Source organism: Apis mellifera, linkage group LG15 (assembly GCF_003254395.2).
Source record: "Apis mellifera strain DH4 linkage group LG15, Amel_HAv3.1, whole genome shotgun sequence".
Taxonomy (NCBI): domain Eukaryota; kingdom Metazoa; phylum Arthropoda; class Insecta; order Hymenoptera; family Apidae; genus Apis; species Apis mellifera.
This window is the reverse complement of record NC_037652.1, coordinates 5,630,533-5,649,907: the sequence shown is the minus strand read 5'-3', so window position 1 is coordinate 5,649,907 and position 19,375 is coordinate 5,630,533. Positions and strand designations below refer to the sequence as shown.

Sequence of the window (19,375 nt, the reverse complement as noted above, 5' to 3'; positions counted from 1 at the left end):
ATCAAACAGATCCATACTTTGAATTTTAGACATTTGAAAATATATACATACATATATACCCGCTTTCTCGTCGATATAAATAGCTCATAATATCTCCTTTGTATTTTTGCTCCGCGTCAAAAAGCTGGTTCACCGATCGCGATAGGGATCGTAATACGAGCTAGGATCGGACGTAATAAATGATGCAAAAGTATGTAATACCGGCGATATGAAACGAAAGTCATCGTTTTCGTGTCGGATCGTTAATCATTACGTAATTAAGATAATATCGCGGGATTCCAGTAATATAACGCGTCTGTTTAATGTCTCTTAATTCCCCGTAACGATCGTATATATATACGATGGGGATTCGATGAAAAGATTTGGAGGATGGAGAGAGACGGGCGGGAAACAAATGGATCCGTGTCTGGCCGATTGTTCGTTCCGTTTCGGCATATGGCACGGAGAAACTCTTCTCACGAAAACATGGACTCTTTTTCTTTTTTTTTTTTTTTGAATTATTGCCCGCCTTCTTCTTGTGATCGCGCATGTGGCCGATGGAACTCTTCCGTGACGAGAAGAGATGCTACTTCCTTTCTTGTCTCCCTTAACGCCATTAACACATCGTTATAAGAATGCGAAGCGATGTTGTAAGATCTGAGAAGATTCTGAATGCTTCGATAATTTTACGTTGGTAAACGGGAAAATTCGAAAACTCGAGGGAATCGAAATTAAATTGGGCTTAGATTTTCAGTATATATATATTTTTTAATAATTTGTTAATAATCCAGAAACATTCTGCACGTGAAATCTTAATAATCAAGACATATGTAAACATAACTATTTAACAAAATTAAACGAAACAAAAGGGTTTCGAATTCGAGAGGATTGAATTCGATATAATCGGATCGAACGACGCTTTCGAAATTCGATTTACGAGCAACTTGAAAGCGATTCGTTTCCTGCATGAAACGATCCGAAACCTGGAGCAACGGTAATGGCCCCGTGGTTTTATTCCATCGGCGAATTGCCAGAGCGGGGACCATAAAAGAGAGAAGAAGAAGACGAAGACGAAGAAGAAGAAGAAGAAGAAGGGAGAAGAGCAAAAAAAGAAAAAAAGGCGCGTGATCGTTCGATATATTCGAAACGGCGTTTTCGTGATCCCCTTCTCCTCTCCCCAGCGACATGTTCGCCGATCCGCTCGCGCAACACACGATTCCGCTTTCGTGGCGCGCAGTTGCGCAACCACCCCTCGTGTTCCGTACAAGGAAATGACGAGATGGGATCGAGCGGCCAAGATTCACCGAATTTGGGATGTATAAATGGATCGTGTCCTTTCCTATGCGGGATCGCTCTATCCGATGACCCACTCTACGCCGGCGGAGATCGTTAGTCACGCCGACATTTCGAGCGATCAGCCTTCTTTCCTTTTCGTCCGCTTTCTCCCTCGACGAGCGGGCCTCTCCTCGATTGAGCCGTCTTTGTTTCCATCGGTTTGCGCAACAATCCATGTGTACAACGTGGCCGAAAGGAACGGTTCGATATTATCTAATTATCTCTTCCGAGCGAAGGAAAAAATAGTACGAACGGATTAATCGACTTTCTCTATAATTTTCATAATGGATCTGCTGTTTTATCCTTTCTTCTTCTCTTTTTCCAAAACGCAATCTCAAGTTCGATTTTTTTCACTATTCGTTGTAGGATCAAGAATGAACAATTCTCGAACAAGTTGTTGAAATTACCAAGAATCACAAACTGGATGAAAAGATTTATCATCGGATCGACGAGCTCTCATCTACATCGAACGAATAAGGCGACTTTAAGAAGCGGTTATTCATTAGGGTGCAAGTAAGGAAGGTGGTTGAAAACTCGTTTTGGTCGCGAACCGGAGTCTGGACATTGGCTAATGGTAAAGGCGGGTCTAACACGTTTCGAATTTTTTTCTTTCCTCTCCTTTCTTTTTTCATGTTTTTTTTTCTTCTTCTTTTCTTATTTTCGTCGCGAATCGTCGGAGGCGTCGGAGGAGCGCATCTGTTGGAATCGAGTTTGAGCGATGAGACTAGATCTTGGCTTCGATTCAACGTCAATGACTGGTTTTCATGGTGCTTGAACTGGATTCTGTAGCCGACTGGGAGGCACTCTTGGCATTCGAACGGGCACGGCTAGATCACGATCGATATCGCCGAAACTGGTAGCACTTGGTGTGCACGAGCAAAACGTGACCCTCCCGAGAATAATCCTATTGATCAATTAAAACCGACTCGCTGCTAATTACCCGGCCCTCTCCCTCCTCTCCCCGCCGTTTGCAACTTTTCGTTTCGGCATGAATCATCGATGCCGACAACTGTATATCCTTTCATCCATGCTTCGATTAATTAGTACCCTTAATTCGAGCTAATTGATCTGCGAGAATGACTCTTAATTCCTTTCCAGACTCCGCCAATCAAGACTCTTGAAATTTCGATCGATGAAAAACCATTTAACCGTTTCGATTATAACGAGCGAGAAACGAGAAACTTTCTTTCCTCGAACCTGAATCGTTTCCTCAAAAATAATCCGATACGGGGAAAAAACTGGAGGATCCAGAATCCAGAATCGTGCGAAGGCAAAGATAGCCCAATGACGACGAGCCGAGAACAGAGGAGAAAAAGCGAGCGTGGTCGAAGAGGACGCGGATGGGAGCAGCGAGCGTTTGTCGCGCGCAGCCGCATCTGTCGCACCCTTTGCCGCGTTAAAACGCGAGAGGAAGGGGTCGTCTCTGTTGGTAGGTGGGCCAACCGTTATTTACATTCCACGTACGATGACGTCAATGCCGAAAAAAAGGGTCCACGAGGAAGGGCCTGCGCAGCAACGGTCCCCACAAAAGCGTTTCGCCTCCAAGGAGACTCTTTTCTCTCGAGGAGCCTCTCGAGAACGTTTCTCAAGGACGAAGACGAGACAGAGAGAGAGAGAGAGACGCCTCGGTTCGATGTACGCCTCGTAGTCGCTAATGCGATTAGCGTGCTTTTATCGTCGCGCTGGTGAGAGCACGCGAGCCCGACCGTTGTAGAGAGAACGTGTACTCGTTGTGTCCGAGGACAAAAGGAACGACAAACGTTCCTCTTCCACGCTTTTCCATCCCCTGTTACGAATATACAGTGTCACAGTCAGCAGATGTTTCTATGAAAAACGATTCGAGAGTCGTTAGTGACTTGTCGCGATCGTAAAGCTTCCCAGAAAGCGGGCCCGACAGCCACCGCTCGAACCTGGCCCGATAAAACGAGGCGAACGGACGCTGATATCGGGATTTCGAGATGCCAATCTTTCGAGAACAACTTCCGTGCTCGTATTACCACGCACGGAATTGGATCGGGGAGGATAGAAATACCATGGAACAAATTTTGTGCAAATCGGGTTACAAGGGGAATAATTGTATCGCGATATATTTCTTAATCTATTTCTTTGATATTTAATAATACGTGTATGACTCATCACGTAAGATGTTCATTTTCGTTAGTGGTGGTTACATCACACAATTGTTGCAAAGAACGTGAAGAATTGTACGATCCTCTATATCTAAAAGATTACTCGAAATGTGAGAGTATGCCATACATCGATAACATACATTGATATTATCGATAACGATATCGATAGTTCCTATAGCAGAGTCGAATGTATGCGAATAAGAAGAGTATCGTCGCTCGTTATTTCAAGCTTCGAACTCGTTCAGACGTCTCGAGAAGGAACTAGACGTGATTTTTTCTCTGTTTTTTACGACTCGTTCACGAGAAATGTACGCATCCGATTTCGCAAGCCAGTTCTTCGATAAGTCGTGTAATCAGAGCCAAGCTGAATGGATGATTCTTTGTACATACGGTATGCTGTTTATAAAATGTCAGTTTTAAGCCTGTCGATGCGTGATGGCAAATCGGCCGATAGCGCGATAGAAGAGCCTGAGAGCGCACATCAGGGGGCCTCGTGAATGTTCTTTGTTGGGGCAACAAAAACGCGAGGCGAGGTACCCTCGAATCGGTCGAAATTGTTTCGTTAAATCGGCGACACGCGTTCATTGATCGAACCTTTTCGAACGCGCGCGCGTGTACGCGCGATATTTGACAACGCGGCTCGTCGAATGTTGGTTAATTTGCATAATCAGACCACCAATTCCATTTCTCTATTCCATGGCGAACAATGAAATCGTGTTATCATTCATAAATGAATTGTAGGTCGATCTCTCTGAATCATTGGTTACACTCTGGGATCGAATCTTGTTGAAAATTTAGATTCTATCGATAAACTCGCTAGAATAAATATTGATCCATCTGCCACATGGCGTGTCAGTTTCGGTGTGTAACAAAGTTTATATTGTTTGAGAATAACGATAATGTTACCGAATTCGGTTACGATAGATATTCCCCCTGGGGCCGAAAAATGATCTGACTGGTAAATTATTGTTCGTGAAATCTAAGAAGAAGAGTAACTAATAACGATAACATTTGTAAGAATATTACGCGAAAAATATTAATACGTAACCTCGAATAAAAGAGGTAACCTCGGTTATTTTTTCAATAATATACAGATACATTTATCGAGTAACTGCAAAAATATTGAAACGTCTCGTTTTCTCGACGCGTATCTCCAAAAAGGGCAATACAAAACGATAAAGCGATAAATTAACCAGGTACGAGTTCGTAAGGCTGAATGAGCGCCACTCCAGCGCAAGTAGTATAAGTTATCCGGCCTAGGTTCGCGGTAACTTAAGCTAAGAAAAGAAATAGAGGGGCCGGGGGGAAAGGGAAGGGGGAGCGAGCGCAGAAAGGATTTGTTGGACGAGGGCAACGACCCATCGGCCTAGTTTTAAAATCCAAAACAAACCCGGTGGCCGGCGTCAATGGTCCTCGGCGAGCTCGGTTTTCGTGCGAACCGTACCACGCGTGCGCACCAGCGAACGACAAAGTTTCTCAACCAGGGAGCCCTGCTGCGCTCCCCCCTCCCCCCCCCTCCCACCCACTTCCACTCGATACGAAATGCGCGCGCACGCTTTTTACGAGCTCGTAAAACTTTGCGTTTTCTTTATCTACGCGGGACCGAAAGACGTCGCTCAAACGATACGCGACCGATTGAAAAATTGCCGCGCGATTTAACGAGCGCACAGCTGGAACGCAAGCGTACAAGCTGTGCCGATGATCTTTGTTCTTCTTTTTTCCCTCCCTTCCATACTCTTCCGTTTCGTGGAAAGAGGAAGGGGCAAAGACGCGCGGTTACGTCTCGCCTTCTGTTTCGGAAAATTTATAACCGGCCTTTTACGACAAGCGTAAAAATATACACCGGCCCCGAAAACTCTGTAACGCGCTAGATAATTTTTGGCAAGATTTTCTTTTTTTTTTCTTCGAGGCGAAGGGATACGTTGTTTTCTCGCGATTCATCCACGATTTCTCCCGATCGTACCGTTCAATAACGATAACTAATTGTTAAAAAACACAACTAGCGAGATTATCCATATATTTCTCCTTTTGTTTTCAATCGCCGTCTCGATTCTCGGCCGTAATAACTCGCGATATCGGCGGAGCAGTCGGTATCCATAAACTGAAAATAACGTTGTAACTTTGTAAGTTATTACGTCACTGTTTTCATCGAACGCGTCGATACAACGCCACGTGCTGCTACGAGAAAATCGCGTCGAAAACGATAAAACTCGTCGTCGCACGATTCTCGAAAAATCAAATCGGCTTGATCGAAATAACACTCTCCGATTACTTTCCACCGTTTCGGTCGAGCGTAATCGCGTTCCTGGAATGGGAATACGAAATCGTCGGCCAACCTGGAATCATTCCTGCCTCCGAAGAATTTCCTTTTCATAATTTATAGAAGGAAGAAAGCCATAGCGTGACGGCCGATACGCAACTTTCGCAAGCCGCTCGAATTTCAACGCCGCCCAAATATAAGGTTTCCGTTCAATCGATGTCCAATACGAAATTATATTTTCATACTCTGATACGGAATATTCCCCCGTGCCACGCGATTCTCGTCGATTTCCCCGCATTCGTTCGCACATCCAAATCGCTATTCCAAAATCGGAAATCGCCGAGCCGAGAAATCGATCGTTCGAAGATCGCGTCGGCGAGGGGGAGGAGGGGAAAAAATCGATTCCGCCGGCTAGTAACATCGATTAGCTTCGAACCCTCCCATCGGCTCCCGTAATGCTCATTATTGGCCGAAAGCTCGCCTCTCTGCGGTCGGTCATTAACGTAACGACTGTTACGTACGCCGATACCACCGTGTGTACCTGTCTGCTTCGCCTTTCAATCCGTTCCCCGAAGCCTGGTCGATACCGACCGAATACCGTCTGTTCTCTGCACGGACCCAACTATTTCCAGAGGTTGAAAGAAACTTGAAAGTTTTTCAAAGTATTCCTTTGCGTACGTAAATGTCTTATATCGCACGTATCGACACCGCTTTGACTTCGTTTTATATATAAATTATTACACTATTTCGCCCGATTAATTAACCGAACTCTGACCGCAATTTCTTCGACGGCAATAAATATTTATCGATAAAAGTAATCGGCAACACGTTACGAAACATATATATATTTCAAAAATATCCAATATATGAAATAAGATATCCGACGAATATCTGCTTAATTTTCCTCGAATCAATGCTCGTCAACATTTGACTTTGCAACGGATAAAATATTCGTTGGGTAGGAAAAAAGAAAAAATACGAAATGAAATCGGTCTGACGGTGCAAATTTTCCCGACCAAACCCGGCGGAATATCGTACGTATACGTACACACGGCTTTGTTTGCCGCATAATTGGTGTTTGCCCGACGTGGAAATTATCGAGGCCTGGCCGGGCCGAACCTTGGTATCGATTCGCAACGTGTCGATGGTAACGGCCTCACGGTCGGTCATTGTTCCGCAATTATTGTCCCTATCTAATCGGCGCTGGTAGCTAGAAATGGTCGTCGAGCGATTTCCGATATCTAATCGCGAAAGCTCGCGGCGTGATACGTGGGAGAGAAAGCGATTGCGGTGATTCGAGACGCGGCTCGACGCCGCTCTTCCTCCTTCCAGAAACTCTCCTGCTGCCTCTCCCGTCTGACACGTTAATTAGGGCTTAATGGTATCCTCTCGTTCTCGCAGAGCGAGCGGTTTAACGCGAACCGGGGGCCTATCAGCCGACGTGGCGAACACCACGTGGCTTATGTAAGCTTGGAAACCGTTCGAGAAAATGTTTCAAACGCGATGCAGGCCAATATTCCCGCAACGTCGAATTACCTGCCAGGTTGGATAAGGACGATAGAGAAGCTTCGAATGGAACGCGCGTTATTATTGTTCGTTCGCCGATATGTACGGGGTGATACGAAAGTAATCGAAGACTTGATCTTTTGGGAGAATAGATATATATATATATTTTTTTAAATGTATAAATTGGAATATTTACGGAGAAAAGTTTACTCGGTTCGTGAAAAATCGACGAGATTTCATGGAAGATTACGATAAAATGGAAGATTAAAATAATAATTTGCTATACGAAAGATCAGGCGAGACAAATTGTTTATGAAAAATAAAAATTCCGAAGGTAAACGATTTTTCAGGCAGAGATTTTTCACAGAGGGTTAAAATTTCATTCGGACTCTTTTCTTCTTTTTTGCCTCGAGAAACGACACAAAAGTGGAGAGAGAGAGAGGATCGAAAACTTCACGCCGAGAGACTGAATAACTCTATCAATAATAAGCGTCGTAAATCGTAGCTGGCCCCACTTCTGACCTCTCGGAGAGATCTTAGAAAGTACTACTTCGATGACCGGTGTTATCGGTGATCGGCTGACACTTGCCTCTCTTTCACTCGTTGCACGAGAAGAATTGGCGTTCGGTGTACCCGGTTATCGGTCGAATTGTGCACAACACCGTATCGTAAATCATCGTACCGCTAGATAAGATGGCAGATCACGTTTTTGGATTTTGCGGAATATAGGCTTCGCCTCGTACATCGACCCGATTGCTCCGAGCTACGTTACACTACGGCCAGTGAATTGTGACTCTTTAAGCGGAGTTTTATCGAGACCGTATATACAAGGTGTATTTAAAAATTAACGCCATCTTTTTTTTTTTGAGAAGCTTCATAAGGAAATTACATTGATTTTTGATTTTCAAAAAGAGGAACCATATATTGATAATACAATTTTATAAAACTCCATTGTCAAGTCTATCGAATTAAAATTGTGGAATATAATTATAGATATGCACGTTTGAAATGGCAAAACGTTGGATCGGTCTCATTACCTTTTAGACACGCCTCGTACACATCTGATCTCGCAAGTTGACACTGGGGCTTATCTATGTTTGTCGATGAAATTAAAGTATATGCGTTGATCCTAGAGATCGATAAGATACACGCGATCCAGAAGAAACTAGGTCCGACCGAATTTCCGTGAAAAATAATTTTCCGGAGGAAATCTTCTTTCCTCTTCTTTTTCTTCCTCCTCCTCCTCCTAACCACGTAAGAGGCTCGTTTCCAAAGAAGCGACCGCGCGTTACGAGCGAATATTTTAATTAGCACTGGCTCACGGTGTCTGGATATGAGTGTAATTAAATTTACGCGGCGAGGCAAGGTGCACGGACGTTAGCATAAATCCGTTCGCTTAGCAATTAAGGCGACCGTTTTCTTCGGACTGGCGAAACAAATGTGTGCCGTGAATCACCGTTGTGCAATTAGCGTGTACGCGATGCGGTTATTGCTGGCGGCGCGCACGTGCACGCGAACGTATCCGATAAACGACTAAAGATGCGATTCCGTGTATCAAACACGCGATTACGTCGATCTGTTCGTGATCGTATCGTCAATCTCGAAGATTGATGATATAAAAAAAAAAAAACGCGCATTCTATATATATTCCTGTACTATTACATTCCTTACGATTACTTAATTATCGGGTTCCTGTGGAAAATCGAATTTTTACGAGCATGATTTGAAATCATTTTCGTCGAGTAAAATTGGAATAAGAATCGGATAAAAGTGCTTTTCTTCTATGTTTTTTTGATCCTTTCTAATTATTTGGAATTGTATCGTGCGGAGAATAAAATATTGGACGCGCGAATAAAGGAGAAATTAAAAGGGGGCGAATTTTATCCGTTCTCTATTATTCGTTCCACACGGAATGAATCACATCGGATTTTTCAACGGGAAGGCACGCGTCCCTCTCTCGAACACGAATCACGAAAAATACACAGAGGCAGAGCCCCGAAGAAAACGTGCACGCGAACCGGTCAGAGTGAGTCGTCCCCGTTTCAATCGGATTTTATCCGAAGAGATTTAATCCCTGAAAGGAGGCTCGCGGTCAGAGATATCCCGGTTCAACTGGTTGAATAGCGGCAACGCGTCAGCCTGCAGATGCGCACAAAAGGATCCAGATTGGACACGTATCTTTCCGTCCGACCAGTTTTCGAATATAAAACCTAGTGCACCGTGGAACAGAATCGGTAACAACAACAACAATAACAACAACAACATATTCTAGTCGACAATGTCGATCTCTCCAAACTATAACTTTATTTCGAATCGGACATGCGTAACCCAGTTTCGATCTTTGGCTAAAGCCAAGTGGTCGTCCAAGCTTCGCAGAAAACTTTGCACTAACTTAACCAACGCCGTATTCCGCTTCGGGCATCGCCAAGAAACCGCGCGTATGAAAATCGCGGAGGGGGAGAAGTTGCCCGGATATCTCTTTTCGCGAGCTAAAAATGACGATTCCCTGCAGAGAGAGAGAGAGGAAGGGGGATACCGGCTCTCGCCTTATATTTAGACGATGATTACACACCCCGCGAAATTTATATCATCGTTGTAACGTCACGGATTTCATAAAAATAAGCGGGGAAAATATTTTCGATCCTACGTGTTGCGGCTTATCGCGAAATTCGCGATCGGGATTCTAATGCATCCGTGCGTCCACTTGAAGATTTTTTTTACTTGCCACGGATATATTCACGGTATCTAATTTGGATCGGAGGACGATCCATTATTATCGCGAGTATCGATATCCCCTCGTTACGTTTTCCCACGCGCGCGTTACGTTAAGATAGGAGGGAAAAACTTGAGGCTTGGGTTGAACGGGATACGAACGAATGGAACGGTTGTTTCGAAAGTCTGGGGAGAGATAAGGCGAGGATAGATCGCGAATAATACAACGATCCGGGCAGAAATGCTCTCATAGATATACGACGGCATACCGGCCGCGTATCGAGCCGCTGTGTTATCGTTCCGCTGATAGCTGGCACTAGACGCGAGTTACGTAACACTTAGGGTCAACGTATCCACTAGCTTTATGCAATTGCATGTCGGTACGCTATGAATAGCTCTTTTGCCTAGTGATCGAAGCGAGCCGGCTTCGATTTGAACAAATTGCGCTCTTTCTATTTTGAAAACGATTTTTAAAGAGGACTCTTAAATATCGAGAACACCGAAAGAATTTACAGTGTTGTTGGAAAAGTCGGTGATGCTTGATTTTTAGTTTCTAAATGTCTGTGAACAAATATGACGAAACGAGCGTCTTTTTACTTATGGAATTTTTTATAAAAAAAGAAAAGAGACCATCGTGGTCAAAATCAAGATGAAATTTCTTTTCATTTTTCATTCTTTACCACCAATTTTCAACCATCAATTATCGCGTAACGTAGTCTATTGACACACAAGAACACATACAAGCCTCTCAATTTAATTTCGATTATTCGCTCGAATAATAATACAATTTTCGTTCGTAGCACCGGATTCATCTCGACGAAAAATTGAATTTCGCGAAAAAAGAATCAAACTGGGTACACGTCGTTATTCTCGGACATAGCAGTATCGCTGGCGAAACGTTCGAAAATTTCGAGTTTAATTTTACGATTTCGCGCATACACGCCGGAATAATTCTCGTATAAATGAAACAAAAGCAAAATCCCGTGCTAACTTCATTATCATTCCTCTCTCGTGCGGTGCGCGCGGCAATTGCAAAAATCGGGAGGAAAGGAGAGGAGCAAGATTACGTAATAGCGGCTTTTACCGGGCCATTGTGAATCGCGTTTAACAGAAATTGAATGCGCCGTGGAAAGATTTCGTCTTTCGTCGGGCGGACAATGGCGCGAGGCGCGCACACAACAATCCCCCCCTCCCTCCGTTCCCTTTGCACGCGGAATTCATAAATCATGAACATCGTATTTTTCCTACGATTCATCGTTTCGAGTACTCCCTCGATTCCCTCCCCTCCCCCCCCGTTCAGTGGTCAACGAGATTACAAATCGCGTTACACATGCATCGCGTTGCACAATGCGAATTCACATTGTAAATTGCACCTTTCGTAACGAAATTTCCCTGGTAAACTCGGGGAACAAGGTCCTTTGTGGAACGTTTACAGATTGTACCTGCTAACGAGAAAGTAATTGCCCGTACGAGGCAATTTGTATCGCGGAATGAAATTAATTACGTCGCTTAACCGATTGATATTCAGAGATACGATTCGAGAATTCGAGCCGATTCCTCGATCCTCCGGCAGTATTTGTCCACGCAAAGGCGTGGTTGATCGTAGAGAAACGGACCTGTCCTTTCGTCGGATCGTTGGAAAAAAATCACGTAACCACCTATCGTGGTTTCTTTTGGATAAATTACACCATCCTGCTTGTTACCTCGTTCAGGTATCGAACAGCGATTGAACAACCTGGGTGATCTCTCCTCGACGACGACGACGACGATGATGACATAACGCCGAGACATCGGCAAGCGAGGCACCGACGCGAGAAACGTGACGTAAAAAAAAGAAAAAGAAGAAATTACATTCGTTATTCGAATCGACTACGCAAGCATCCACGATTTCACAGAGCATCCTAAAGGGGCGCGTTTACTCTTCGAGCGGGAGGGTGCGTGACAAGTCCGAGAAACGGGGTGAACCGGCGACAGAGAGAGAGAGAGAAAAAATATCGTCAAGGGTACTGGTTCGAACTTGTTCCACGATCGAGTCTCTGTAATTTTCGACCCTGACGAGACAGGATCGAGAACGGAGGCGCCAGGCTACATCGAGAAACGTGCGCTCGTTCCACGCACAGGGACGGTACGCGGTGGTGGTGAATTTTACGTGGCTGGAAACTTTATGAGCGGATACACGACTGCAGAGAAAGAGAAAAAGAGAGAGAGAGAGAGAGAGAGAGAGAGAGAGAGAAAGAGAAAGAGAGAGAGGAACGAGTATGCAACGGGCATGCGCAGCCTGAAACCGAAAGTGCACGCCCACCCGAGCAATGCCGCCCCTGAACCTAGACCTACACCCCCGCTTTCCGACACCCCACGGTCAACCTGGTGCCCCCAACCTTCAAAACCTTCCCATCCACCTCCCCCCTCTACCTCCGCCAAACTGCACCGGGACTTTGAATCTTTGCCCGAGCCACCACCCCTTCCGTATTGTACCACGTAATATCTGCCGCACGTACAACCATAGAGCACCGTTTCTTTTTTTTACTTCTTATTTTTCTTCCTGAACGGATGTAACAGATGTCGACACGGCGACTTTAAAGCTAGTTAAAGGAGGCGCCGAGTAGGAAATTATTAATCTTCGTTACTCTTTTCTCGGAACGGTGACGCAGCGACGGGGAGAGGGATCGCTTCGTTTTTCGAACAAAAGAAATTCTTCTTCCGTTCCAATTGTCTCCCAACTTTGGATTCTTTCGCTTTCCCCCCCACAGTTTGGGTTTTTTAATCGCGCACCCCTCAGCGCTTCTCCTCCGTGCGCGCGAACGAAACGGGATAGGCCGGGTTTCTTTCAGTGACATCTGGTTCTCCCTGCAAACCCTCCCTCCTCCCCCCTCGAATCGTATATACCGGCTAAAGCCTCATTCACGGTCACCGTCCTAGAAACCCGAAACGATCAAAACAACTTTTTCATGCGGGGTCCTCTCGAGGATGCTGGATTATCCTTTTTCGGATGCCTCGACCTCGTGTTACCGGGATGGTATCTCCCCCCTTTTCGTGCCAGCCCAGGTTCACCCTACACCGTGTACAACCATGGCGAAATTCAACCACTGGCCTGGATTCCCCCGTTATTCTACGCCTCTTACCTACGATATAATATTTACACGGATTCCATCTAAACACCGGGGATTCATTGTCACGAACGAATCGGATTCGCCTCCGGTGTCGTGCGAATACACGGATAATCGAGAACCACGCTTTATTTATTAACGGTCGGTCGTTTGTCACGTGAGATTCGTGGAATATCTGGTCGAGTTTCCTCGACGCGCTCGTGGAATGTTTAAACAAAAAAAAAAAAAAAAAAGAAAGAAAAAAAGAACGAAAGAAAATAAAAAGAAGAGAGAAAAAACGTAACGACTGTTTTGTATCTACTTGATGTTTACTTAGAACGTTGAGCTAATGGGTTTCACGTGTATGATATATATGTAGGACATATATATCTATGTACGGTTGAAAAAAATATTTGCACATCGTTATATTTATTAACGTTTATATTATTAATTAATCAAATTTCAAGTTCATTCACTTTGTATCAATTAATATTATTTATATATTTTCATACGAATGAATCATAGAATAAAAAAAATTATGTGCAAATATCTTTTATAACTATTATTATACGCGTATCTCTGTGTATATCAGGAGAATCATACTTTATTTTTTACATGAGAATTCCCAGAGGTATGATCGATAAAATATAAATACATATCCTTCACGCGTAGCAAGGAGACAGAGTTAAGGATGGGTTGACGTTATTTTGATCAACAGGCGTTATTTATGGCTCGCGTTGTTAGAGAATTGGGAGTTTCATGTTTCGTAACAGTTTTACGATCGCCGATAAAATTATGCAACGTAATCTAATACGTATCTCGTTTCGCTGGTGTCCCAGGAGCCAGATCGCCGCCGCATGCTTTTCACTCGCACGAGCACAGACGAGTTGATAGTCGAGGCAAAAATCGACTCTTTGTTATTGTGCGCTAAATAGCGGATGTTCCATTGTCGACGTCGATTCGTGGGAATAATCGAAAAATGATGACAAATTTCTTACGCTTGATCCTATCGATGAAATCAGGGTCACGTCGTTTTGTCGGTCGTTGATAATATCGATACTGAGAACTTTCGCTCGCAGCGATGATCTTTCGTATGATAGATACGTGTGTAGGTGTCGATAATCCAATATATACGTGCACACGCAAACGCGTAAAGTGATAAAATTTGTCGTTACAGTCATTGGTATTCACGATAATATCGTGTCTCTCTTCTTTCTTTTTTCGTTTTATTTCTCGCTATAACTCTTTTCCAAGACCTACGACTCAGTCGATAAAACGAAATGTTAGGTTAACCGTAATTACGGAATCAGGCGACAATTCACGTCACGTTTCTGTTACGATTTATTTTTGTATCGATTATTTCTTATTTGGCCTACCACTTTGGAAAGAAATCTTTGCCATTAGTGACCTTCGTTGCAGATAAATTGAACGCATACGATAAGAGAAAAGCATAACACAAGCCTATTATTATATCTGTGCGTTTGTTTGTGCCTTGTCAGAAGAATTTCGATAACCAATACGAGAGAAAAAAAGGAGAAAATGATAGAACGAATCGCGAGTAATGAAACAGATATAAGGGGTTAGGATCTATTTATCAATAAACGTATTCATGATATTTTCAGATCGCGAATAGACTGAAGTAAACATGATGCTGTTTTTCGCGCGAATTAAGAGATGACTTCGATGAGTTATCGTTACTTGTTACGAATAATAATCGTTACGAGTAATAATCGTGATTCGTCAGTTTGAACTAGCCACAAAAAATTAACGGATCTATATAATATATACATATATAATATATATATATTGTACTTACATATACATGTCATCGGCATTTGTCATCAATCTTGGTTAAAATGAAAAAATGTTTGAATTTTTTTTCAAAAATAAACAAAATGATTCGAAAACGACATTGAAAATATTCAAAATATCAGATACGTAGCACATTTGAAACGATAACGGATTCGATTCGAAAATTCAATATGGCCGAATTAGTCTCTAACGTACTTTCACTTGAATGTCGATATCGATGTCATAAACAACACAAACGTATCCACACAAATATAATCTTGAAAAACACTTACGATTACGTCACAAATGAATATTACTCGATATATCACCGAAATTTATGTCGCATGCGATATTAAGATACGAACTGCGTAAAAAGCTCACGTTGCAAAAATACACAAATTGTCGCACAGGTTCAACTTTGCGACGCAAAAAGAACGACGACCGTTTTCTCTAGAATTTCGATGTAATATACCCAAGGGCCAGAGACGTAAATATTTACACCTTGTGAAGCACAGAGCTGTTTCATACCCTGTGATCCCTCGAAGCAAAGGTACACACGACAAAAGTTACATTCGTGAAAAACGAACTGTAGTGAACGTGGTGTATACTGTCACCCGAGTACCATATTTACTGACCGCAAGAACACGCGATACATTTCGAAGAAACATTTTTAGAACGTTCTCTGCTCTTGGTCGAAAAATCTAGAAATATAAATGAATTTTACGAATAACTTGAATATACGTAGAATATATTTGCTTATCATCGGTATACATATTTTGATAATTATTGCTAATTAGAAATATATACGTGAGATTAAACATGTATACTCTACGTACAGTTACGTCGCAAATAGTTAAAACGAACCGATAGAGAAACTCGCGAAAACTTTCAACGGTAAACCGTACTCGACACTAAAAGGTTTTTTATGTGACGCGATGTAACGAAATTGAAATGTTCCCATGTGTATCGGTCGATACGAAATCGTACCATAAAGGCATAAAAAAAAGAGAAGGAATTCAACACTATACTTGTTCCCTTGATTCACGATCGCCATTTCTAACTAAGTTAATTCCACTAGTTTCCGTGTCTCTAGTGTTTCCTTTCAAATGCGTTCAACCTGCTTTCCCTTTATGACGAAATTTGAATTCGGTAAAAAATGAATTTTTAATTTATAGAGCATTATCTTATTAAGATTTGTTCATAAGTTCAAAAGATACGTGGAAACCCTGTAGTGTCACACATATATTCCCTCTATATACACGCACACGCATATCGAGGATTATTCGCAAGCCTCCTCGCCGGCTTCGAAAAGTAAAACGCGCGCTCGTGTATGCAGCGCCGGTGTGAGTGTGAGCTGGATAGACATAACAGTCAGAGAAGGAAGGAAACATAGAGAGGTAGCGTGCGCCCGTCGGAGGGACGACAACGGCGCGCATCGATTGGCGCGCTAGCCGTGACCCCCACCATGCTGCTTTCGCTTTCACCCAATGGGGCCTCACTTTCGCGCTCGCCCGCCGCCGAGCCACGGCAGCCGGCACGCTGTCGTCGCCGGCGCTCAGTGACTGGTGCACCCTACGTGCGAGCAAGTGTTTTTCGTCGTGGACTCTCCGTGTGGCACGAGAGAAAAAGAAAATAGAAGAAAGCTTTGGTGTGCGTATGGTTTGGATCGTAGTCGTTGTCGTCTCTTTCGTTTGAGTGAGCAAATCAGGGGAACGCGAAACTTCGATCGAAAATTGCGTTCCACGCTGCGCGCGCTTTGCGCCAGTGACCCTGACATTCGACGGACGAGAGCGGCTCGACATATTTGCCGGATCGTATCGGTTAGAGAATCATAGTCGTTCAAAATTGTTATTTGAAAGTGTTCGAGATCTTTGTTGATTATATACACATTTTTGTACGGATTCAATCATCATTCGAAGAAACAAATCATCGAAAGACTTCACTGAATCTACCGCGACGCCACGTCGCGGAACCACGCTGACCTTGACTTTGGTACACATCGAAACACATCACGCCACAACTGAAGAAAATAGTTTCAGAAATCGAATCGCAGCCATTGTTTACATAGTGATATTTCAAACTCGTGCCTGGAGTGCCCGTTGTTTTTATACGCCGTTCTTGTGTCGAAACAAACATCGAATGATACTTTATCTGGCCATCTTTTCAAATATCGTCAATTGACGCAGCGCGGTTTTCTCGTTATCGCCCGCCTTTTTTTCTCAAGTACCAGACATATCCGCTGCGTGTCTCTGCAATTTACTACGCGCCACTTGGCGAAACATCGACCAGTCGTTGAATGGGTGTGTGTGTGACAACACAACAAAGACGCGGGAATTGTGTGAAGATGAAAGAATAGAAAATAACCGTACGTGAAACGTTGTGCAACGAAGCAAGTCTCGCGATTGGTCGATTGTCTATACAGCTGTGTCATTTACCTAATTTCTCCGAGTTGTTTACCGACACAAGAAGACACATCGGTGTGTGGTTCGCGGTGAACCAATTAGAAGAAACGGCGAAAAGCACAAGGGTGTGTTTGACACCGATCCGGGAAGAGGAAGTGATGGCACCACGGCGTCACGCAAACGGCCACGCTGGTGTATTGATGGAGAACGGTGGAGGAGGAGCCGGTGGCGGTGGTTTACACGACACCATGGAGAACAACCTGCTAACACAGAATCAAACGACTCGTTGCTGTACGCCTACCGGTGAATGCCTCCGAGGCGATGCTTTAATTCGCTTAAACGCTCTACATGACACGGTCAAGGTAACTTGTAACAACGATAGTTGCCCGGTCGGTCAGTTTATGCATCGCGAGTGTTTCGACGCCTGGGAGCAGACCGTACTCACCTACTTGAAGAGTTGTGGACGCGCCCGTAGCTGGTCCGAACGACAGCGCCACCAAAATCTGTGGACGAAAAAGGGTTACGATCTCGCGTTCAAAGCGTGTGGTTGTCGATGCGGTCGTGGACATTTGAAGAAAGATTTGGATTGGATGCCACCAGGAACGGGGAATGCGCCAGGAAATCGGCAAGATGAGAACGAAGCAAAGAAAAAGAAACGACGTAATCGACAGAACACCAGGCCTACGTTAGCTGTTTCGGCCGGACCTCCGAGCCACGGCAATCACGTTTCGACGAACGGTCGTGGTACTACCGAAGCGCAGTTGATCGAATCTGGTCGTGGAAGGGCTGGTTCCTTGTCATCTAGCACCGGTTCAAGTTCACCACCGGCAACCAGCGAGCCCAGTGTTAGCCCTCTTCATCAACCTCAGGTTATGATGAAAAAGAAGAGCAAAGTTGATTTCTTCAGTGATCGAGCTCGGTGAGTCTTTACTTTTTTCTCGTATCTTTTTTCCCGAGACGATTGGTTTTTGACGCGGTTAGGTTAGGATACTGGCTCCCTCTCGTAATTGGTAAATCAATTACAATTACTTACTTTTGAATCTTATTTTATACATTACATATACGTTATTTTCTGGAAACGAAAATAATCTTTAATCGAAGAATTAAAGATTGCATTTAATTAAATCTGCGTAATTCAAATCGCGTTCAAAAATCGATTATATCCGTATATATTATAATTCATAGGAAAAGTAATATTATCGAGCGTCTAGGTTAGATTTTGTTTCGAATCGTAATGATCGATAAATTTAAATGCATGCACAAAATCGTACAATTTGTCGCGTTAATTATCTCGAGAAATTAATTTATGTATATACGTATATATAAAACGAAAATACGCAAAAAGTTTCGAAAGATACGATAACCCTGCAATTACGCGAATTTCGTGAGGAAGCAACGAGGTTTTTTGAATTCGTGGTACCGGATCGAGGGATAGGGAAGGAAGAAAAAGTGGCCGGCTTGTTACAAACAATAATTGGCCTGGCGGTCACGATACTGATGGCTTCCTGTGAGGTCCACTGGCCAACGTGTAAGAATACAATTATCGCGATCCCTTATCATAGTAGTCACGTTTCTCTCCCACGCAAACTTCTTTAGTCTCGTTGACTGCTTTCAGACTGATGATAACAGGTTTCTTTTTGAATTATAGATCGCGTTTAAAGATAGTTAAGATTCTTTAAAGATAATTAATCGTTCTCTTCTTCGTATACGTTAGATTCCACGTTAACAATAATGCGAGTTAAATCGAGAAAATAAGTGTTTCTTAGAAAAAAAATATGTGGCCTTGAAACACGTTGGCTACGTTTCGAGATAGATAAAATTGAAGTACCCTATATATCTTTACAGTAGCTTCCTGCTGTCATTTTTATACCTTTGAAAGAAGACAGAAATGATAAATGCGAGGGTAAGGGGGATAGGATTTTCAAGGATTTTCGATATAGAGCTTTTGTCACGCTCTCGAAGGTGTCGTGTTAAAGTTCACCACTAGGAATAAGGGGACGCAAGGGCAAGAGGAAGGGAGACATCGTATTTTTAGGGGGTTAAAGCGTACGGAACCGTATTCCGTATGGAAAGCACATGCTTCCTTCTTTTATAGCGCGATTTTGAAGCTCGTATAAAAAAGAAGGCGGTTCCAGAATATTTTCATTTCTCGAGGCGGTGAAGTTGTTTCGCGTT

General features: G+C 43.5%; 1 protein-coding gene, 1 long non-coding RNA gene and 1 other non-coding gene across 3 annotated transcripts in view; 2 read left to right on the top strand and 1 right to left on the bottom strand.

The window, feature by feature from the left end:
• The window catches only part of LOC102653594, a 114,431-nt gene extending 98,239 nt beyond the window's left edge, over nucleotides 1-16,192 (bottom strand). Inside the window, exons 1-2 of the long non-coding RNA XR_001705638.2 lie at nucleotides 15,635-16,192; nucleotides 14,824-15,499 (exon numbers count right to left, since the gene is read on the bottom strand). This is a non-coding gene — a long non-coding RNA (uncharacterized LOC102653594). The remainder of the gene's footprint in view (nucleotides 1-14,823; nucleotides 15,500-15,634) is intronic.
• On the top strand, nucleotides 2,019-2,093 carry Mir9882 (microRNA 9882). Its single transcript, NR_127363.1, has one exon. It is a non-coding gene; the product is annotated as a microRNA 9882 (primary transcript).
• Nucleotides 16,193-16,360: 168 nt separating the features above from the next.
• Nucleotides 16,361-19,375, top strand: part of LOC551957 (headcase protein) — a 139,683-nt gene continuing 136,668 nt past the window's right edge. The window contains exon 1 of the mRNA XM_026445501.1: nucleotides 16,361-18,119. Coding sequence (XP_026301286.1) covers nucleotides 17,359-18,119 — 761 coding nt within the window. The 5' untranslated portion in view covers nucleotides 16,361-17,358. The remainder of the gene's footprint in view (nucleotides 18,120-19,375) is intronic.